General features: G+C 44.6%; 1 protein-coding gene across 1 annotated transcript; it reads left to right on the forward strand.

Annotated features, from left to right (window-relative positions):
• Positions 1-896: 896 nt before the first annotated feature.
• LOC132264181 (zwei Ig domain protein zig-8-like) lies at positions 897-23902 on the forward strand. The gene is made up of 9 exons (XM_059764293.1): positions 897-1227; positions 2641-2735; positions 11907-12061; positions 15700-15770; positions 19156-19319; positions 20513-20571; positions 21772-21924; positions 22085-22190; positions 22862-23902. The coding sequence occupies exons 2-9, from the start codon at positions 2675-2677 to the stop codon at positions 22963-22965; spliced, it is 873 nt and encodes a 290-aa protein (XP_059620276.1). The 5' UTR covers positions 897-1227; positions 2641-2674; the 3' UTR covers positions 22966-23902.
• Positions 23903-24087: the final 185 nt, after the last annotated feature.

Here is a 24087-nt window from a genome sequence, read left to right on the forward strand (position 1 = left end):
ACCCGCGACACAGGCCAGAACGGACCCGAAGAGTTCCCAACAAAGTCCTTATTAAGTGCCAGGATCACTTGGCAAGGCAGCTGCGGGCGAGAGCGCCGTGGCGCCTTCGCGACGACGCTTGGCCGCCAAATTGGCCCAAAGTTGCAGTCAGAGACAATGGCCTCGTTAACCCTTCGGCGGTGCTGAAAGTTTGCTGCGGTGCAAAAGCACGCGACGTGCTCGAGAAAGGGGGCAAAAGTTGCCAACAAGAAGCCGTGATTGTACTGAAGTCGCCTAATGATCTCGCCCGGAGGATTGTCTCTCACTTTCCGTCCGTTCCTCATCGTCGTGTGCAACATGAGCTTTTGCCCGCGCTTTTGTCTCGCATGCGAATCAAGTTTCAACTAATTCCGAAGTGCATCGCCCAATGAAATTACGAGATTGTCCTTGCTGACTTGTGTTCAATTAGGGCGGATTGATTGGGGCTGCAGAGGATTGATGTCTGACGGCAGACGGAATTCGCCCACAAAGATGAAAGCGTCAACAATACAAAGCTCATCTCGCAGTGAAAGATGAGAGATCAGTGCCTACTTTGATTACTACGCCTCCCTTTCTGGACACTGCATCTCTCCTGAGGAGACACTCACTCTTCAGATCCAGAGGCAGAGCGAGCTTCCTGACCTACAATCCGCGACAAATTTCGCGCCCTCGTCAGTCCACTGAGTGGCGGGGAGGCGCACGCGCAGCTTGTGCTCCACCTTCGCATCCCCACACGAACTTCCCCTGGCGAGTCCGACGACGTGTCCTTACGTAACTCCTTCCCCTGCGCGGCGCACGCACGGCAGCCACGGACGCTCCGCGAAAACGTTGGGCGCCTCAGACGAGTGTCCGCCGTCCTCGCAGTTGCACCTCCAGCGCCAGCGGAAGCCCCGAGCCCGAGCGTCGTGTTCGCCGCGAGTGCAGATCCGAGAGAGTGATTGATAGCCGCGTCCCAGGAAGCCAAGTGCGTGCGGATCCGTGAATCGCGCAGAGACAGACGGTCCTGAGGGCTGCTGAATCGAAAGCCAGTCGGTCGCCTGCCCGGAGTGGCGTGTCAGTGACACCGGCGAGGGCGTAATTGATATCCTCCGGCGGAGCTTTCGGGGAAGTGACACGAGTGTTAATGAAACGTACGATTTGGCCGAACAGAGAGTGAAGTTGGTGCAAATTGTGGGCCACGCTTGGCCAATTATTATGGGAAAGTAGAAGGTGACTGAAGACTTCTCGGCGCCGAGCGTGAAAACAGCCCGAGGCGTCTGGAGTGAGAATCTGCCAAATCCTTGTCTCATCCCTCAAAGACAGATTCCGCGAGATCTTGCAGGCGACCTTGGAAGCTCCCCCCGAATCTGGCCTCCGTTTGGCGGGAGTTTGTTTATTTTCACGCGGAATCCCGGGAATTAACACCGTGTCAAAATCCTGGGGCTCTCCGAGGATCGACACCATTCGCCCCCGCGTCAGGATTCAGTCCAATTAATTCGAGGCGCTTTTATTTCCACCCCACAACAGTCGAATGAGCTCCCATTCATTCGCTCGCTCCCATTTCGCTGCCAAGCATTGACAGAAATTGCTTCGGATTCTCCTTTTGTGAGCCTGAGCTCGTCTTGGCCCGGCCTTCTGTGCTCCGGCGTGGCACGAAAGCAGCGACTTTCAGACTTCATTAGCTCAGATGTGGCAAATGTTGCACTCTGAGACCATTCGTCTCCCCGCCGAATAGCCTGCATACAAATTACCTCATCAGATGAGGAATAAACTTGCGAATGCTAATGAATAAGGAAAGTATCTCGCTCACGTCTTTCAATGTGCGAAAGGAAATCATTCCATGAAAACTTTCTCACAACAAATATTCCAAAATAAATATGGTTTCCTAGAAGTTCATTTCACGGCGATTTTCAGAATTTGTTGAATTCGATATTTCCGGGAATCTGAGAAGATGAATCAGCAGATTTCGGGATTCTTTTTTGCCATTGGGCTGAAGATAAAATGCATTCCGTGGAAACAAACAGAGAAATAAATTAGAAGAGGCGAGGCCGATTTTGCTGACCCATTTTTCACCCCCGAAGCATTCGATTCTTGAGTCGCTGCAGAGGAAATCACGGAAGAATTTATGCGCTCGATTAGGAATCAATTAAAGTCCGATGATTCCGATTCGGGTCCGTTCGACCCTCGGCTCTTGGATGTTCTTTTGCCCGCCAACACAGAGTCAAACAGAGGGAAAAGTGAGCTTGACGAGAAAGCAAATTTGCCATTTTCCCTCAACGCTTGGCAAACTGCAGTGTTTGAGCGAGAATCTGGCGCCCTTTTCATCGCAGACTCGTTTCCTCTCGTGCTCGCGCTTTTTGCATCTCACACGTGAGGCTGGGCCGCGGGGGAATTCTTGCGTTTGTCGCAGAAACTCCACCTTGGAAATTCCGAGTGCAAATATTGCCGTTTTCCTCCCTCTCCTCCCGAATTCCTTTGATGTTCAGCATCAGCTCAGCATCCGCAGGCGACCTCTACCTCGCCGGATTCCTCGGATTCCGGCCAACGGCTCATGCGATGGGCTTCGGCGCCTCGGGCTGAAATGATTCGCGCATCGACTCATTATCGCTCGCGGCATTGACGCGAATTGGCGTGTGTTTTCAGGATCAGCCGAAGAAGAGGAATCATCATCAGCACAATGACTCACCTTCTGTTCCGCCGCGGCCGAATCATCACAATCATCCTGTTCTTCTGCCATGGTGAGTCTGGCCACTGAGTTTTCAGGATAGCTGCGGAGATCCTTCGGAAACTCTGTCGCAGTCGCAGAAAATGTAAATAGATTTTCGCGATGAGATTGGAAAATAAATTGGAGTGAATACGGAATCGATTTGCTGCGCGCCTGCCGAGCAGTTTAACCAGTTTGCAGGATCTCTCAGCAAATCGCTTCCCTATAAATTCCTCGATTCGGTGGGGATTTGCAAATTCAGAAATTATTCGCGCGGAAGGTCGATTTATTCGTAATTTTATCAAAACTTCACACTTCGGGCTCTCGAAGGAGGAAACACCGATAAATCTGCGTGGGAAACTTTGAGTAGTTCGCCTTTATCGAGGAAAACACTAACAATTCATTAATTTCCATTGATGTGACGATGGATTAATTGAGTGTCTCTCAACGATCCCAACACCGAATCTCATTAGGGAAGCGTTCTTCCGCTGAGTGAGTCATTCAAGGGAGAAATTCCTACAGCTTCGGCTTAAATATCGGGAAACTCAATTTGCACTTTTCCCACTAACTAACTGCACAAATAATTTGGCTCGCCCGAGTTTAGATGCTCTTCAGAAGACAATTTGCTCGGAACGTGTGTTCCTGTTGCGGAAGAGATTCTCTTCCGCACACGAAATCTTTTCTTGGGCGAATCCTTCGCTGAACTTCGATACTCAAAAGTTTCTCTCTGATTCCGTGGTGAGAAGGACCTTTGAATTGAAGTGTTTGGCGCACCTCGTTTGTCATGCCTGAGGAGGATTTCGACGAAGAACGATGTTGTGGGCGGAAGAAACAGGGAAGTGCATGTCAAAAGCGTTTCCTCACGCTCCTAATTGGAGCCATTTAACCCGGAACTCTCGCCCGAATGCCGTTGTTGTTCCTGCTCCTGCGATGCGTCCTCTGAACGTGTTTGTTGTCTCTGCTTTCACCGAACTCTTGTTTTGCCAGAGAAAGAAGCTCGCAAACTGGGATGCTGCCGATGTGGAGCACCGAATTGGCTTGTGGACACCATTGTCCCTGTCCACAGCATTCAGCATTCCGGCTGCAGAACGGGAAGTGGACGTAGTCTTTTGTGGTCTCTTCTGCGAAGAACAATGAGCTCTCGAAGTGAGAGAGTCGTTGGCTGCAGAAGCTTCATTGTGCAGCTTTGCCCACTTTAATTATTCCCCCGACGGACTCTGCATGTTTTCACGTAATCGATCCTCCCTCATTTCCCGCCGAAATCCACTCCGCTCACTTGCCTTCACGGCCCGAGGAACATAATTAATCCGGTGTTGGCCAAGATGAAATCCCTGGTGAAATGTATCGTCGAGTGAAATTCGACGCCAAACAATGGCAAGAATAGGCCTTCATCGTCGATAAATTCTGTCAATATTTGAGGAGCTTCCTGACGATGATGAGCAGTGTCACTGAGCCTCTCTCGAGTACATTCTTCAGCCACGGTAATTCGCCTTCATGCGCGCCTCCTTGGGAAATTCCAGTGGCGCAGCAGATTGTTGGTTCAGGTTATGGAAAACCGCCTGTAATTCCGAACTCACGACGCCACTGAACTACTGAACTGTGTGATATGAAAGCGAACGCGGTAGTAAAATATCTCCTTTGTGGATTTTTGGGTCTTTACTGGCAATCAAGAGAGATTTACGCCTAGCCCAATAATTCCTTCTTTCTGGCACCGAGAAACAGACCGGAAGGCTTCCCACTATTCCGAGAATGCAGCAAGAATTTCCGCTCTGCACATCTGATAATTTGCAAGACTCTCTCCGATGATTCATTGGCTTCACGCCACAATTCCCGGAAATTCGAGAGCGGTGAGGAAATTAAGTGCTGCCTCTGCTTTCGGGCGGGAATTTGCGAATCCTCTTCTCTCCGTCTGTGGCCAAAGTCGGGCAGGTGGACTTCCAGTCGACGAGAGCAGATGGAATTCTGCTTGTGGTGACCAGCGCGCGATGAGCAGGAATCGACGCGAGGAAATCCATAAGGAAACATGTTTGAATGATCTCCGTTTCTCAATCCCAGCTCGGCTGCACGCTCCATCTGTCGACCTGGAGAGCGAGTGGGTGGCACGGAATTCCATAAAGTACGTCAGGAGCAGACGTGAACAATATGAATTCATTTCAATGGAGTGCGAGCTCTTAAGAAGAGGCGAATCTCTTCTTGGCGAGATAAAACTCCGGCACCGCGGCAGTTTTTCTCGGGTGGGAAATGAAAAATGGAAACGGGGACGCGCCATAAATCATAAATGAAGGAGATAAATTATTGCATCGACGCGCAGCGGCGAGAGAATCGCGCACCGGAAGTCCTCGGAATTAAAAGGTGCCGTCGAGGAGGTGCACAATTAAAAAGACATTATCCGTGAGCGAGCAGTGCGGAATGCACTATCTGATCCTGGCGGCTGCAAAGCGGGCGATCCGAAGGCTGTGGACGTGACCCGGGAAATCTGCTCATCTCTGGCCTGCGACTGCGGGACTCCGCAGCCGTTCATCTTGCGATTATGGGCCTCGGGTTCGTGATGGGACGCCGAGATACGTGGCATCAAAGGAGAGACTTTCAACTAATTAAATTACGTCGCAGTTCGTTTCGAAGGGGAGAAGATCGGGCGGCGGAGCGCCGAAGGGGCGCTCGAAGACGGGCACGGCGGGATGTCAGTTACCTGGCACGTCCGGGTCAGTCATAAAGCGCCTTTACGGCCTTTCGATACAGATTTCACATGGAAGCGCCTCCAATTTGTTCAACTCACCCGAATTTATATCGGCTGCGTGACCCGAATGGCAGGCGCTTGATTTGGCGGGCAGCGGCGGCAGGAAAGACGCCCGACGAGTCGTGGTGGCGAAGGAGTCAGAAATTAAATGGCAATTAGATTATTTTCTCATCAAATTCCTCAACTTTTGTGCCGATTCAATTTTCTCAAATCGCCACTCATTGTGGCCCAATTGGAGGCGCCGAGGAAGCGAATTCCGGGGGCTACGCGACTCCCCAGCGGATAATTTATGCATGAGTTTGCGGGAAATCATTTCATGACAGATGCCTGAGTGCCTCCGTCTTCGATTGGGGATCTGCGGGCCGTGGGCGAGAGCCCAATCAGCGCTTCGCGGGGGATTTCGGGGCTGGCGGGGATTTTATGGATGGCTGCGGCAGTAAAAAATTATCAACTCGTGTGGCGTCCGTGGAATTATCTGAGGTCATAAAAAGTGGCTGACGGATCTTGTGGAGTGGGGTTGGGATGGAGAGGGAGGACAAAGGATGGCGAGGAGGTGACTGAATTGCCTGGGCGTTGGATGCACAGATTCGCGCAATTAATTCCAGGGGCGCTGAAAAGAAACGATGAATTGGAGAATCTTCCACTCGATTTTGTGCACTTTGCAAATTGAAAGAGTCTCTGTGGGACCTTTTGAGCTGCCACGTCAAAGGCTTGAGCTTCCTTGTGGACAAATTGCTGGGGTTTTATATCTAAATCATCAGTGCTTCCAGTCTTGTGCACGTGATGCATTCCCAGTGTGTCTCCTTGATCCGATTAGGTGCAGTGCTGGGGAGCTCGGCTCCTGCTTCGAGTGTTCTCTTCGACATCGCGTGCGCGCTTGTCTGCTCGGCAGCGGTGAGTGTCATGAAGTGGAACGATCCTGACATGAATGCCCTGTGGCTTGAGCGCCAGCTGCGGATCCGCGATGCATTTCGCCAGCATGGCGTGTCTGATTGGTGGCTTTGGAGGGCCGCGAGCTTGACGCCTCCGCGATGCCATTGCAGATCGGCCGTCTCCTCCCGGAAGCGCGCGCGACAGCCGCCGAGACGTCGATGGAGTCGACGTGCGACATCATTAATTACGGTGGCTGATGACTCAAGTGGCGGTTTGCGGGCAGAGCCAAGTGCTCCGCGGGAGCCGTTCAGCGGCGGACGCAGTGACAAATGGTTGGCGGAAGCCAAGGAGGAAGCGGCGGTGTCTGTGGCATGCAGTCTGTCGGGAGTTGGCCAGGCGCGAGTGATCCATGGCTGGCCCTAAATTGCGGTGTTTCCGTGGAATCTTGAGTGACTGAGGAGCGGTAAACAAAGCATTTCTCATCGTTAGCGCGATACTTCTTCCCGCTGAGAATGATTTATACAATATTTTTGTAATCTCTTGAACAAACGTCTGACTCGACTGATTCTCCCGCAAGTTCCTGTGGGGATTCTCCTGGGGATTGCGAAGGGCTGCATTCTGTCAGATGTTTACAGCGAAATTGGAAAAGTTTCCAAAGAGGATTTGGCCATTTTTTCGGCTTAGTCATTACCTCGTTTGTGCGATGGGGGATTTCATTATTTGAATCATTAAGCCTGAATGCGATGAACTAATTTTGTGTCGCAACATACAAGATAACGCAAGTTACAATATCTGACAAGAAGACAGGACGAAGTGATGTCCATGTCTATTTCCTTTACCTTTTCCTCGAGAGGCATCACTTTTAATTTCATCTGAGCCCATGTTTCAGGGAATAGCAGATCCCATTAATTTTAAGTCTGATTAACCAGCAACATTGAGCTTGAAATGTAAGTCGAGAAAATGTGTTTCCATCTCATAAAGTCTCCGGGGACATAATCAAGATAGACGAGGGCGTTTTCTTTTTTTCCCTCCCAGCCAAGGAAAGTACTTCCAACATATTTCCAGCCTATTTTTGTACACACAGGGTTGATTTTGAAAGTTGCGATGGACACACTCCATGCCGTCTATGCGAAGACTTCAACCACGCTCTGGTTGCACTTTTTAAGATTCGCCCTGTTACGTGCTCTGGCGATGAGAGCACAAAAATCACCCCCATAACGGTGAGCAAAGTGAACAGACCTGCTCCCGACCAAAATGAATTCTAAATTTATTCAAAACGTATACAACTCCCCAGCGATTACCGCCACCTCAGAATGTCTCACCATTTCCGTAGCTTTCAATTTGCCTCTCCGTCACACACACAAAACCTGACCCACCCTCGAGTGGCGCGCCTCTCAATCGCAACGCACAATTTTGAACTCTCTGTTCGGGGAAAGTCGAAATTTGATAAACAAATTTCGATTGTGACACAAAAGTTATTTGTCACCGGGTGCGAAGGGTTGAAAGTGCCGAACAACATTCCACCCATCCTCACGCACTCCACCCTCGAAATTCATAAAGAAAATATTCTCTCCGAACACCCAAAAGTATTTCCTTTCCCATAGTCTGTCATCGCCCGTGTCACCTCGACTGCGTGTGGCCTGTAGAGTTGGGAATTAAATTACATTTTTGCCACGGGAAAAATTTTTCAGCAACGCGATGCGAGAAAAAAGCTCTCTGCTAAATTGAGAGGAGACTAACTTTCTTCTGCTGCTTCAACGCATTTACTGTGCTTTTTTGCCGCTACACCAGCTCCTTGTTCCCAGAGCACTTGAGGGAAAACTTTCACTAACTCCCGTGAATTGAATGCGAGGGAGAAAATCAAGTGGAGAAAATTGCTTTCCCCAACATCATTTTGCCTACCTTGCTGAGCTTCTAACTCTGTCCATCTAATACACCCCTTCACCTCAATGTTTACTTGCCGCCTGTGCAGTCCGGGGGTTGCTCAGTCGGCTAATTCACATCCCCATTTTTGACAAAATTTAAATTTCACATATTTTTATCATCAGATCAACAAATCAATCATTCTCGATGTTTATTAACTTTGTGATTTATGTATCACCCTAAATTGATAAATTGTGTGTAATTGAATATTGGTGAAAATGTATTTCACAACACAGATTGCAATCGAGTTTACTATTTGCAGTGTCTAATGAAATTCCTTTCATATGCATAATTAAACATAGCAGTATATCTTGTGTGAGATAAGTGAATTTACTTTGATCTCGTTCAACAGGAGTTCTCGGTATTAAATCACAACAAAGTCTATTGTAGCACGCAGTAATTGGAATTTATTATCACAAAGAACACTACATTAGGCAATTATTCATTATGAAAATCCATGTGTTTTATCAAGAACAAAAAAAAACGCCCTTGAAGATGTCTATAATTTAACTTTTTTCACGACTTTTCCCACTTTCAAACCTCAAGTCGATATTAATTGTTACTGATAAGACTATGAATCATAGCACAAATATAATTTCACCCCAGAAAGTCGTTTGAAGTCCAAAATGTCCGTGATAGTGCACCTTAAGCCGTTATTAAAGCTAATTGAATTGAAATACGTAGTTTTTGAGCAGTATGTTCTCCCCTTCCCCGTGTCAAGCCATATCTCAAATGAGAGGAATTCACGTGACCTACTCCAGACCGTGAATTTTAGTGCTTCGCGACATGAACTGACACGCCCCTCCCGTGCAGTGGGTCGCTGAGGGCGAGAATTGACTCAAGTCGTGTCGAAAGTGGTGGCACTCTGCGAGAAGCACCCCTCCGGGCCAAACAAAAGCCACCGCGGGTGGTGGAGCGGGTGGCACTGCTCGCCGGGCCACACGTGTCGGTGTGGCAGGTGTACGTGACAGGAGTGCAGAGACTGCGGGGGAAAGGTGGCCGTCACGATGTACAACTTTTATACTTTGTCGATCTATCCTCGGCGGCGTCGGATCAGGAGCGTCGTCGACGGGGTGGTTTTTCCCTGTAATACCTCGCACTCGGGAGCATCACAGCCGTGGCATGGATGGTGGAGTTTGTGTGGCATTATATGAGATTCCATTTATGTTCCCCATTTCGCAAATAAAAATGTTACAACTTGAGATTTCCAAGAGATAAATACGGCTTTTATTGCATCGTACCGGGAGACATGCTCAATATGGGGTGGCATCAGTCCACACATGAGCACAAGTGCATTTCATCAAATTGAATACAATTTATAACACTGCAGAGTGTCGTGAGGGTGTCGCAGGGGGAATTGTTCTGTCGCACGAGACACCAAAAGGAGATTTGAGGGTGGCTGGGAGCTATAAATTTAAAAAGCAACATTTAGAGGAGATCCATCCACCTCGTCCCATGTGAACTATTACGCCCGCCCCGCACCGATTTCGGGGATTGTGTTTAATGGTTACGGTGTAATCACAAAATCGATACAGCAGAGAGATAAGCGAGAACGATGATGACGCCGCTGCCTTCCATGGTCCATCGTTTGGTGTTTCGCCCTCCTCTCGGCATTAACATTTCCACGGGTTGGGCTGTCGCTCCTCCCGAACTGGGGAAAGTCGCCGAGAGAAGTTCTCCGTGTTTCGGCGAACGGCCGTAGTTTGGGGTTGCGGCGTTAGGGACATTCTAGCCATTATTTGGTCATTACGGAAGCCACCCGAATGCTGGGCAATTCCGGCACACAAAACCACCCTATTATCGAAATTCCCATTTATAATGCAAAGATAACATGGACCAGAACAGCCAACCACCTTTTTCATTCCCCATTTCACCCTCTTTTTGCGTCCGATTCCTGTTAATCACAACTATTGTGATCTCCCTGAAAATTCCCAATCACACTATGAACTTTCGGCACGACGCAATGTTAACAACTACCCTGATTTTTATTGACTAAGCGCTGACAAGAGTTTAATAAAAAATTCAGGAAGTAAAATATAAATTTGTAGATGATCTTTTCCGCTTTCCCGCCCTCAATATCGCGCCTCATTTGCACATATTCCAGAGCAGCAAACAAGAGAATCATCGCTACCGATAATCTGCGTGGCTTATCCCCATTTTTCTATTTACGGCTCCCCCATTTACATTCCCCAAACAGCGCTGCTCATTGATTTTCGACACCATTCTCGCCAAATGCTCGCATTCGATCACGCCTGGCAATGCAATATAGCAATCACCCCTCAGTTGATCCACCCACCAATCATCCAAATTGCAACCACCGCCCAGCCCATCCAAATGAACGTCTGCTCAATTTGCCGCTGGTGATGTAAATAAAATATTGACTGAAGCCTCGCGGCGACAGATTTGGTGCGCCATTCTCACGCGCGCTCTCTGTCCTCCGTCGTCTGGCCGGGGTGAGAACAATATAGCCAAAAGTGGCAACAAATTCACTCGCATTGCAATATTTTGATTCAATTTCGCCGTGCAATTACTCATTTTGTTTGGACAATTTAAATGGGCGCCGCAGCGCAAATCGCGCACGGACCAATTAGAGACGCACTTCGGCACGAATTGGTTAGAATGCGGCGTGCCATAAATTTTATAATATCACATTATAATTTGGAAGAGCGCGCGAGTGGTGCGATTCTGCTCTTAATTCAACCACATATGTCACTCGCGGAAACCACAATTAGGACAATTTGGAATTTCACTTTAGTTCATGCCCGGGGCGTGAAACTTTGTCGACGGAGCACCAGGCGACAGTGGGTGGTGGGACGGAATGCCGCGAAGGGTGGCGGCAATTTTATTTGAGTCTTGTGGCGCAGCATTGAGCGCGGGGCGTGTAATTGCGGTAATCGAGAACGCAGCATCGCATCGAGATGATGCACATGAGTGAACTTTTGCATATTTCCCACTCGATTTCTGGCAATTCCCGCGAGATTAGCGCAGCCACAGGTGCCGCGCGCTGGAAAGTGAGGCAAAGAGGAATAGAAGGTTCTGCGAAAGCACGTTATTATCTTCCGCAGAGCTCCAGCGAGCTTCGTCGAATTGACTAAAATATCGTATAATTATTAAAAACGATTAGAAGACGTATTGAATTAGCTGCATTGTGGAATAAGAAGCCACATTCCGTCGTGTCTTCGGGAAAATCGATGAGAAAGCAAAGGGTTGAATTGAAACACTTGATGATTTCAGAAGGACATCACGTGAATTAGATAAATTAAACGCCCTGTGGTGTAGTAGGAGTTGTCCCCTAAGTGTGTTTTACATTGCCGATGCCTTGTGGGGGTGACACAGTGAGAATGAGTGGTGTGGCAACTTTATGATGTTCTTGGAGGAGAAACTTGTGGAACGCACACAAACAATCTTTTAGGACCTATAAATTGTCTTGCCATCGTCTTGTTTTCCCATTTTCCCTTTCTCCCCCCACACTCCGACCCGTGCCCTTTTCTCCGTTAATTGTACACGAAACTTTATTTTTATGCTCGATGTAGTCAGAATCTCTTTTATTGCCGTTGATGGAGGTCTAACTGAGATATAAGATAAATCGAATGAGACGTAGAGAATGAGCTGAGTGGAGGGATATTTATCTGAATTTAATTCTTCTCCCTTTTTTTCTACCTCTTCTTGCAGTGGGAATGGAGAGTGTCCTGGCCAGTATATCGTCCTCGCTGATCCACTCGAAGCTCACGTCCAGCAATGGCTTCTTCACGGGACCCTACCTGGATGGACACGGTGTGTTCAACGTCACAACTCAAATTGGCACTCACGCTTACCTGCCCTGCAAGGTATCAGAGAAACTTTTTACAGTATGGTAAAGTTAAGAAGTTGCCCGATGTGGTTGCGCCTGTGGAAATTTGTCAGTCTGCGGGAGAGAGACATTTCTCCACATCTGCACATGTTCACTATATATCTTCAGTCATTGATGAGTCCTGGTGGGAAACTTTGGGCTTTTCCCGTTCTCGACTCATGTGACGAGCGGCGCGAGAGGGAGGAAGGAAAAAATGATGGTGGAGAGCATAAAAACTAACGAAATGTAGAACAGGAGGGCGAAATTCAGCATTCTCAGGAGTTACAAATAATGCAAAAGTTGATCAAGTCACAGCACAAAACAAGCTCCTCGTGAATCATGAATAAAATGTTTGAAGGAAAAAGTCACAGGAACTAGAAAACTTTCGAGGATTTCCTCGCCTTCTTCCCTAACTTATTTATAGCAGTGGGAGCCATATAAAACGTGCATATGGATGTTGGAGTTAGATTGCCAACTCCGACTCCTGATATGAGAGAAAATACCCGGCCATTGAGAGACCCTATTTCTGCCAAATTAATTCCTCCCAGTCTTATGTGACTTATTGCCAACTCTGGCTTCAATCAATATTCATGACATGCAACATGGATGGGAAAAATCAAATAGCCGTCAGAGAAACGCCCATTTCCACAAATTCATGTCTTCAAACTCCATTTAACTATTTTTTTCTTCCCTTCTTCAAACAATTTTTCAAATTTCATCCACTCCCCGTCTGGCCATTTCCCCATCAATATGACTGCCATCAGCACACTTGAGAGCGTGTGTATATAATGTGGATCGCTCTTACAAATTCAATGTGTATAAATTGAAAAGTCTTGAAATCACGGTATAAATTTGGAGGCCCCCATTTTTTTCTTCACTCATTAAAGTATGTACAAAATAATCTCCTTCTAAATTATGTATGAGAAAATGTGCGTCAAATTGTTCTCAGCTCCTTGAAAATGGAGGCTTTCGAAAATCCTTTACTCTCGAGGACAAACGTTGAGTGTAAGGCTCTGAAGAGTCCTAATTTGATTGTATTTAATCAGTCAAATAGGACGACATTACAGCTCATGAATAAGTAAACTGCCATCGATTGGGTAAAATTGAGCTCATGGCCGGAAAATTCGGATCTGCTATTTAGAGTATTTAAAGCTGGAAATAGGCAATTTCTCAGTTTATTCTATCTTCAGCCTATTTATATTTAATTCTTCTGACATTACAAACTTCTTTAGATTCTCATAACAATAAATATGTGTAATGATGTATTTGACTTGGTAATAATTTCACCTTTTGCGTCTCAAATCACCTTTCGTTCGCTGAAAAATTGTTCAGCATGCCGAACAAATGCAACATGGAGTGGGATTAATTCTATTTCAACAAATAGTGTGGAGGATTGATGCTTGTTTCACTGTGCAAGACACTCCACCATGATTTTCTGAACTTCTCCCATAACGCTATATTAAAAGCTTCCGGGCGCATTCCCCACTGTATACACACACTCATAAGTAATCTTGCAATCCTATTACGTGTGCATTCGGTTGTCGTTGGATGCTTTTACTCCCACATTGAGAGAATAAATTTTATTGGCATAAATATTTACTTGTCTCCCTTCCCTCAGCAACTTGTCCTCTCGCTTGTCCCTTTCCATCTCCAGCATCACATCAAGTGTATCCAAGAGAAAACAATAAATATTGTACACCACTGCGGAGATGTGCATTGACTCGTATGAGGGAAGCTCTGCACTATCATTCAATTGTTTACCGTGGGGGAGATGAAGTTTTTAGAGAGGATCTGCAGTACCAACAAGTATGCAAAGTGCGGTGGAAATTCACCTTCTGTTTGTACAATTGGAATACCACTTGAAATGAAATTGAGGGGAACCGTGAGGCAGCGTGTGTGTAATTCAATGTAGCGTCATAAATAAGCAGGTGAAGAGAAAAATTTATGATTTCCTCAATATGTGACCTATATAAAACAAACTTTTCTATATTGTGTGCATTATATAAGCGGAATTGTCATAAAAATGCTCCTTTCGCCATAAATACAACTCTTTTCTTCTTTCTTTGCTTTATTTTCCTTAATGGGACATACTCAGCCGCAATTTTATTGGTTCCACCGCTGAAAGAGCGGCCGGAATGTGGTAGAGAAAAGAAATGAAAGTGGAGCAATTGAACAAAAGCGATACGAGATGGCTTTATAAATAACTATAAACTTTATTTCTTAAAACCCCTACGAAATGGGATAACTCTCCCTGACTTTGGGAGCATGTAAATCACATTTGCGAGCCAGAGAGGAGACATCCGGGTGAGTCCGTGCCTCCACGGGATGTGAAAATATATATATGACACACTGTTGAGGGCAATGAATCGTAAATTTGGAAGTCGTTCTCGTGGTCGCCAGATGGGAATTCAGATTGTGCAAATTTACATTGTGTTAAGTCCATAAAGAAGACCACGAAGAGGCACACAATGCGGGCGCCAGGTTGTCGCTCGCTTCTTCTCCGGCCGATTCATCCCTGTGACCCCATCGACAAACACCCACCGAATATGACACATTTATACTTTCGGAGCCAGAGGCATACTAGCTCACGTTTACGACATATCCGGACACTGACCGAGGGTGGTTGTCACACTCAGAGAAAGGACGAATTCATCACCGAACCGCTGGCGCTTTTGGACAGATACAGCATCCACTTTTGCGACTTTTTCACGCCTCAAGGGCAGTTTAAAGTATAGCCAGATTTGCTGGTCTCTTCCTCTAATGAAATCCTCTAAAATCAAATATCAAATCCTCACCTAAAACCCACATAAAATGCAAACCATTGCCAAAAGCTCTCTCCTTCCCTTTACGACGCAAAAGCTCATTGTATGAAAATGTCCTCATTCTTCATATCTCCCGAAGCGTGAGAAGCTTTCGTCTGAGTGTATAATCCATATTCTTGAGAATATATTTTTGACACAACTTTATTGATCATTCAGCCTGTTTTCCTAGACTGTATGCCCAAAATGGAAAACATAAAATATGGGTGTATGCTCCTGCATATTTCACGGTGGGAAAGTTTGGTGAACACACAAGGGATTTATTTTTGGATAATAAAAAACACACACACACACCCCAAACCCACTGCAATTTCCATATCATGTCTTATTTCACTTTATGCCATTCAACTGATAGGACGTCAGCAATCGCGACGTACCGAGGAAGTAAATCACGATTATATGGAACTAAATCGATTTGGCAGCGCCGTCACACGAAAAGTTGTTTACCTGCCCTAATACGAGGGGGTCCAACATGTTACGTGAGCTCTGAGGTGTCGGTTGCGTGTGCTGGACGTCAGACTTATTTTCTCAATTACTGCCAAAAGTTATAATGATTTACACATGGAGAAAATTTTATTCACACTCTCGTTTTATTGCCTTGACTTGAATTACTATTCACTATATGGCAATTTATTTTAATTTATTGCCAACACCCACCGTCAGAAAGGTGTTCTCGCTCGTCAAACAAACCGCCCCCACCCCCACCTGGTGAACATCCTCGCGCCCTGTGTGTGTGCCACTGATATTGCGTGGGAGAGATGAAGAGGAAGCGAACACCTTTTGAATTATTCTGTAAGGGCATTTCATTTCATTCCAGGTGAAGCAACTGGGCAACAAATCAGTGTCATGGGTTCGTGTCCGGGATGATCACATTCTCGCTGTTGACAGGTAATTAAGACGTTTTTCACTTCCAGCCGCACTAATTGCGCCCAACACCTCATCGCCCACAAATATTTCGACTATTGTGCTCCGGACATCAGCGACTACCGGAGTGCAAGACACACACAGAGGGTCGTGCCATTTAGTCTGGGCAACCTTGGAAAATTTATTCATAACATGTCCTGGCCATAAGCGTATCACTTGTGGCCTCGGCCACTTACTCACGCCATCGATAAACGCTATTCCGCAACTGCTCAGCAGAGCGTGGGTCGGCGCAGATCTTCCGGTGCAGATAGGCCACCCACCTGGTCACTGTGAGCGCCCGAGTGGGCAGCGCAGCCCCCCTCAAAGTCACCTCCAGTGGGAAAATTCGCCGGAACGGAACACACCAGCTGGGCAGTTGCGGGGGTGGGATTTGAATTTTCCACCGCTCTCCTAATGTGCCGATGAACAAAATGGTGTGCGAGAGAAGCCCAAACTGAACAATGCGAGTCATTCACTAATCCCCAGCTCGCCCACCTTCCCCCCACCCCCTCCGGTCACCGTCTTCCGGCATCCAGCTCGAAAACGTACGACCTGTCAGAACTATTTCCCAGCAAAACAAGAATTTCCGTCTGCAGTGTGCCTGCGAACTTGGAGTCACTCTCCGCACACACACGGAACTCTGCGGAGTCTCTAAATATACCCAACACTGCGAGCGGAGGTTAACTCACTGGTGAATGATTCCGTCGCAAATCCTTGTCGCAAAACATTCTTGGACTCACAACCCACGCCATGTACATTCACGCCGAAGGATTTTCCTTGTTACCGTACAAAAACGCTTCGCATATTTCCTCTCAACCTTCATCAAGTATGATCCGAACATTTTAAGCACGGCCCTCAAACTATTCTTGGTACCTTTCATCCGTATCCTGACCTCTGTCCCCTTGACATATTTATTTCGGGATCATTTCTCAAATTAGAAATCATGCGCCCCACCATTCTATAATGAAACACTTTGCATCCTAAAAAGGTTGAGCACACTCTTGAATTGCTCACATAAACTCCCACATTAAATCGTCCAAATACACCACAAAGAGTTAGAAACAACTAATTCGCCGTATGTGACATAAGCCATCTCATTGATATTCATTGGTTGGGTTAATCTTTTTGATTATGAACTGCAATCCCAGCTATAAAGATGAGCTCTGGAATATATGTTCACTTTAATCCTATTAAATATAATAAGTTTGTAGAAACTTTATACACACCAACTTTGAATTTAAATTTGGAAGTCATGGCGTTTCAGGTAACACACACACTATACTTTCATTAAAAGGCGTTACATAACATTTACATAAAGAAGGGAAAAACGTTTATCCAAAAGACAGCTTTTGAAGAAAATTATGACATACGAAAAATCAATGTTTTACAGTCATTTACCTCACATTGTGTGTTGTTGAAAGTCATCATCATAAAACTGAATAATAATAAAAAGTAATTTGAGAATTGAAACCAGTAAAGTCCACTTCAGGCGTCGTTATTCAAGGAATTTTGTGCTAAATTTGCCAAAACTGCTACTTTCATAAAAATGCGGAAACGAATATGTGGATATTTGGAATTTTTGGCCGGTCTTATCGTCCAGGAACAGCTTCACCCAAAAGCTCAATGGGTAGCTTTCGGTGTGACAATAATGGCAACATGAATAATAAATTTTTATGTGCCCTGAAAGGGGGGACTATATCAAATTAACATTTTTTTTGTTAGTTTCAACCGAAAATTTTTTCACCATTACCTTCACTCACAGTCGTTAGGACAGAGCTGTTTTTTTCCGCAGACGTCCGGGAAAAAAATCCACAGTACAGAGTGGGTGGTTGTTATTTACTGAGAGGCTCCAGCATTGCCTTTGAGAGGAGAACAAAAAGTATTTTATTATTTTTATTCTCATTTTATTGCAATGGTTGGACTCGAAGGGGAACGACGGTGAGTGTGTGAAAAGGAAGCTGGATGAGAGGGAGAAATGTGAAAATTTTGAACAACTGCGCTACACCCTCGAAGGTCCAACCACCGTCATAATAACATATTTTGCAGATAGATATCACACGGAAGAGAGAGACAGAGGAGGTGAGAGAGCTAAAGCGGGACATCGTGTTCTATAAATGTCTCTGCATGTGGATAAGAGTAACAAAGTTACAAGGGACACAGACATGAATAATTAAAATTGGAGTATGAGGTATATCATCTCGTACTTTTGTGTCACTTTTTCCCCCATTTTCGCGAATTTTCCAGCGAGACATGGCGTATCTTTGAGAAGTTTTTGTGTAATTTTTGCCGTGTGAAAGCACCAGATAAAAGGCACTCGCCTGAATGTCGTAATAGAAAGAGACTCTTTTTAATGGATTTCTCCATTAATATATTTGATAAAGCTCATCCCACTGCCAATGTCATGCGGGAGGCTTCGATGAGGGATGAGAGGGCTCCTTTTGAGGGCATTCAGCAAAAATTATCCTGTCAAATTGCGTGGGTTTCTCATTCATTTTCTTGAAAACACATATTTTCTATACTGTAATTGTATCGCGTGACCGCAGAGACTTGATTTTATTTTATTTTAAATTCTCAGAGAGCGTGGGAATAATATTAATCATCAACACTGTAACAACCGTCGTTGTATTGTTTTAAAACGGAAGACTTTCTCATTTAATATGTATAATCAAATAAATACTGTTCAATTTAGACTAATTGAGCAATCTTCGAAATATAAGAACTATTAAACGCTAAATCATTTAATATTGATAAAATATTTTCCGGTGCTTGCAGTGTTAAGGAAAATATCATGCTGCGAATAAACAATATGAAGTATCCAGCAGAGTGATATTAAATCTCGAAGAATGCTGTTCCAGAGAAATTTCCAAGCTCCATCTAATGGAACTCTCAGTACATAAAAATAGAAGTAGGAGAAAAAGGGAAAAAAAGAACTTTACAATTTTAATTTGCGAAAATATTTGGAGGGTCATTCACCTGTCTAGGAGTTTGGATGGGTCATATTTAACTTCACGATATGAAAAATTCCATTAAAACGAGCGTTTTCTGCATTTTTGCACATGAAATCTTTGCTGGTACGAAATTTCAGTATCTCAGCGATATTTCTGTGTTTACACACTGAGGGAAAGGCAAATATTGAATTTCCTCGCACAATTATAAAACAAATATACATTTTCTTATAATGTTCCTCGTGCTCTTATAAAAATAGGAAAATTATTGAATTTCCCTGTTGCTTTATCGAAATCTCTCTAATAATTTCGCACACTCAGCATTCACTAAACATTTCTGGCACGCAGAATACTTTGAATATCTCCGCTTGAATCTCCCGCCGAGTTCACAATTCAATTGCACATTTCCATTTTCCAACCCGCAGGGTGAAATTCATCGCCGATGAGAGATTTCAATCATTCTACGTGGAGCACACGGGATTCTGGACACTTCAGATCAAATACGTTCAGGCGAGAGACGCCGGCATCTACGAGTGTCAAGTGTCGACAGAGCCAAAAATCAGTGCACGGGTTCATCTGCATGTTGTAGGTGAGTTGATGGCCATGAGTCTCGAGTGATAGGCGAGAGTGTGTGCTGTGAATTGGGCGACAGATAAACATTTTCCGAGGAATATCCCGCAGAGATAGGAACCGCCGCCCAACTCATTTGCACCCAAAAGTATATCATCATAAGCAGAAAACTTCACTCTGCACGAGCCTTTTTGCCATGGAATGGGATTCTTTATCAAAAATTATACTTTATGCAATAAACTGGGGGGCAATTTTCACAAAATTGTGCAAATTTTCCTACTTTATGTGCACAAAATTTTACCCCAGTTTTGCCATTCGCACACAAAACACACACACACATAGTATGTATGCAAGAAATTCTAAACCCCTGCTCTTGGGGTGGATGAGAACAAGGCTCTTCTTGGGGAATTCCCACCCCCCAACACCCACTTGGAATTTGTCTTGTGGCACTCGAGGGAACGCACACAGCTGGGATGCTCATTGGGGAGAAATCAACCGAGAGGTGAATAACTAATGAATACTCCACCAATTCAAATGACTAGCGTACGAGTACTCCTAACTTTCTAATCATCGTTGAGAATTCGATAGCCTTAAGTGTATGCTATTGAGCACACACTCATCATATTTTATGTCTCCCCTGAGAGCACTTGTGCAATTTGCATAATTGGCAAATCACAGTAATTGAATTTGTCGAAAAGGATTTCCATCACAGAAAGAAATGAGATCACTTCCGGCAGCTTTTCAAAAGTCACATTGTTACTTGCGTGCCCGTGGCACAAAGCAGAGAAAAGTTGTGTACACATTTTTACTAAAGTTGCCACACACAAAAATTTAATAAAATTTCCCTTCGCTTCATCATGTGGTAAGAACTGCCTCTTGGCTGCGAGAAAAGAGTTGAATAATGTTTCAAACTGTCACAATTTGATATGAAATAATGAAGCATATACAATTTGAATTATCACAGAGTGAATTAAGGGGTTACTAGGGTGAGTGCGCATCCCCTCGAGATGTCGTTTAAACACATTGACTGAGACAGAACAGGGCATTTCCCAGGAGTCCACCTTCATTATTCTGGCCATTTTGTAACTCTTTCACGAATTCACTCCTCGCTTGGCAAAACATAAAGTAGCTGAGAGTGAAAAAGTGCGGCAAAATTGCCATGTGACACAGATTCGCAAGTGTCTCCTGCTCATGTTATTTATTCTCCTGCAGTTCCTCGCACCGACCTAGTGGGTGACCCAGATCGCTACGTGAAGGCTGGCAGTACTGTGGTAAGCTCGTAGATGCCACTTGATAATGCATTCATACTCTCGCCCGGTGCACTCCACTGATTATCTCACAACTCGCCTTTAAATGCTCTTTAATTGGTCTGCTCTATCTCTGCGCTTTCGTCTGGCACAGCGAGTGGTGGCATTTTTAGCACTGAGCTTTTTACCGAATTAACACCCGTGTTTGCAAGAACAGGTGGTGTTTCTTGAGACAAAGTGCAAGCGATTATCTAAATAGCAACCAATTTCCATTCATAGCATATAGCGTTGTTTTGGTCTCAGCAAACAGATTTAAAGTGTAATGCAGACCAATCAAACAGACGTATAATGTAAACTTTTCAGTGATAGTTTGAGAGAATTCTTTGCCTCTCACAAATACTCATTCAGCTGAGTATTCACGTGGAATTCCACAGATGATTACACAGTTCTCCAGAGACTTCCTTAGAATAGGTTTCATACCCAATTTCTTTGGGATTTTACAGCATTTCAATTCGATTCAATCAATCTTGGCACACAATGTCTATATTCTCCAATGCGAAGGCCCAATCAATTTTTCCGGGGAAAGTTGGAATTGCAAAAAATTGAGGCAAGCATTTCCAATCTGCGAAGGGGGAAATCAAAGGAACAATATTTAATTCCATAAAAGATTTATGTCATGGAAAAGAGTATAAATTTTCTCGATATTTTACTGCATCGAAGGCGAACAAATACATTTATTCTCCGTTTCGTATCAATTTCACAAACACTTGCGTTGTTTTCTCGCTGGAAGAGAAGAAACAGAGATAGAAAACTACATCGTCGCTATATACATATATTCGGAGCAAGTTTATGGGGAATCGCAGGGATTTCCTCTCGTCCCTCAAGCATATTGAGAGATATGATAGCATAAAATGTACATAAATCAGGAAAAAGAATTGAACGAGTCGAAATTTTAAATTAAATCTGGCAAAACTTGGGGATGAGCCCAGAAAGGTTGAGGAGATTATGTGAGAGCGGACAGGGTTTGGGCGAGTATATAAGATGAGGGCAAATACTTGGAATGATGAATAAAGGAGAAATTAGCATATCATGAAGACAATCAGTGGAGCTTCCGACCCTCCGGGCAATTTCATAATATCGTGATTAATTATTGAATCAGGAAGTTTGAAACTGAGGCTATAGCCATTATATAATCTCTTACCGCTCCACTCAATGATACCCCAGATCATCCGGTGCATTGTGCGTGGAGCCCTGGAGCCGCCCTCCTACATAATCTGGTACCATGGAAGTCACCAGCTATTCACGGAAAATCGTCACGGTTGGCGCTCCCAAATAGATCGAGGTGCCCCCGACGTGGATGGAGACGTTCACAGTACGGTAGGTTGAGCTCTGTCTCCCCCCAAAAGCCCACACCGCGTCTCAGCCGAGCCGCTAGGGTCACACGAAGACAAGGGGTGGGAAGATGGCCTCCTCCCATCCTGCTAGCGTACGCATGAAAACAATGAAATATTATCGTTCGCATCTTGTGTATTCCCAGATCGGATCATTAATCATCGAAAGTGCAAAGAAACGAGATTCCGGCAATTACTCGTGTAGCCCATCAAACAGTCCTCCAGTTACAGTAACATTGCACGTAATTAATGGTAAGTGTATTATTAAATTTAATTCCTCTCATTTTAGGCACTCAACGTGTGCCAAGTTACGCCATTCACGGTACAACTTGCGATTTGAAACTCGATTCCCAAAGTCATCAAATGCTATTCAAATTTTGCACTCCACGAGCTATTTCAGCATCCTGTTCCATAGAGAACAGCCAGAGAAACTCTAGTGCTGTTATTTGACAATTCACACGATATCCTGTAGTATTTACTCATCCCTCACAACACAACTGATAAATCCTTGGAAGTACATATGTAGGTCATTCCAGTCATTTGACACTTTCATTTCATATGACACTTCATTATTTGCGATGTTCGTAAAATATCATGTTTAAAGTTTTGCAGAATCCAGAGAAGCGTTTTATTTAAAGAATTTTTTTCGGTCTTTCAAGAAGAATAAACAAACAAACTTTAAGATTCAGAGATAGTTAAGAGAACTGCTTTGTCTTCATTTGCAGGATGTGTTAAATATTCTAGCACTGTGAAGAATTAATAATTGAATCGTCTAACAATTGTCACCAGCTTCAGTGTCTATATTTTATAAAAGGAGTTATATGATTGTATTGAATCCGCTTTTAACATTCAAAAGCGTTCCATACGTGACTCTTGGGTATTATTTTGTCACCAAAGACATTATTCTTATCGATTTTCCTCAGGCGAATCTTCAGCCTCTGCAGTGACATCATCTGCACCACAGTGCGAGAAAAACTTGTCGATGACTCTCATCCTGGTGCTTATGGTAATGCTGTCTGTGACGTAACAAGACCATCTCATGCAGAGTCCACACGATTCCTCAGAACAAATCTAATTTTCTACGTAAGACACTTCCACCCAGGCCGAAAGTGGGCGATTTCCCTCATGATCTCCGACTCGCCCACTGGCCGGCGAGGGATGCATGAAAAATTTATTCACTTTAGGCCACCCACAGGAAGCTGAATAGACAATTGGTGACAAGAGAATAGATGTATATTTGATGCAAATCTCATGCGAGGCGTGGGGAGAAATATTGTCCAGAGAAAAAGGAACAAAATGCGTCACTATCGAATTCAAGAGTTGACCAAAAGACTGAATTGACCTACCATTCACTTGTGATGGGTCTAAATTTGAATTTACCATTGCAATTGATTTCATTATCAAACAAAAATCCACCTCAGGCCCCAAGAATCATCGCGACAATGTGTAAGATAAGCTGCTATAGTAGTGAAAAAATGGGGCTCAGACGAATCTTCCGTTCCCACAGCGCTCTTTCTATACTAAATCATTTCTTAGTCTGAGATGTCCTTCTTTCAACACAGGTTTTTTCAACAGTGGAACCATGATTTACGACATGTAAATACACATAGGCATAAATTTTGATGACAATGAAGAAGAATCCATAGTGAAGAGGATACAAAAGAGAGTAAATGAATTTAGATTACTTGAGTAAATATTTACTAAATTAATTAACGATGAGCAAGGACGAAGGAATACTGGGTAGACTTAATTAATTGTAACCTAATATTGTAAATTAAATGTATTTTTAATCGTAATATATTGCCAGAGAAAGTGATGTGCGAGAAGTGGGAGAAGGAGAAACAGCCAGAGGAGAGAAAGAACAAAAAAAAGGATGCCAGTGAGACAATTATGGAGCAAAGAAAGAATTCTGAGAAAATATATTGTGTACATAGGGCTTCAAAATATTGTGTGGAAATGTTAATACAGAAATTTCATGGTTTTAATTGAAATTTTCCAACCCACCCTCGCCCATCCACCCAAGCATTCACCATTAAATGTAAATACAGTCACTTCTTTCGCACAATATCGAGGAAAATCCACCCTCGCAGGCAGAACACGCCACCCTTTTTCCCTCACCCTCGCGGCGCTTGTTTTCTCAACAACAAGG

The sequence above is a fragment of the Phlebotomus argentipes genome, unplaced genomic scaffold (assembly GCF_947086385.1).
Source record: "Phlebotomus argentipes unplaced genomic scaffold, Phlebotomus argentipes genome assembly contig_2, whole genome shotgun sequence".
Classification (NCBI taxonomy): Eukaryota; Metazoa; Arthropoda; class Insecta; order Diptera; family Psychodidae; genus Phlebotomus; species Phlebotomus argentipes.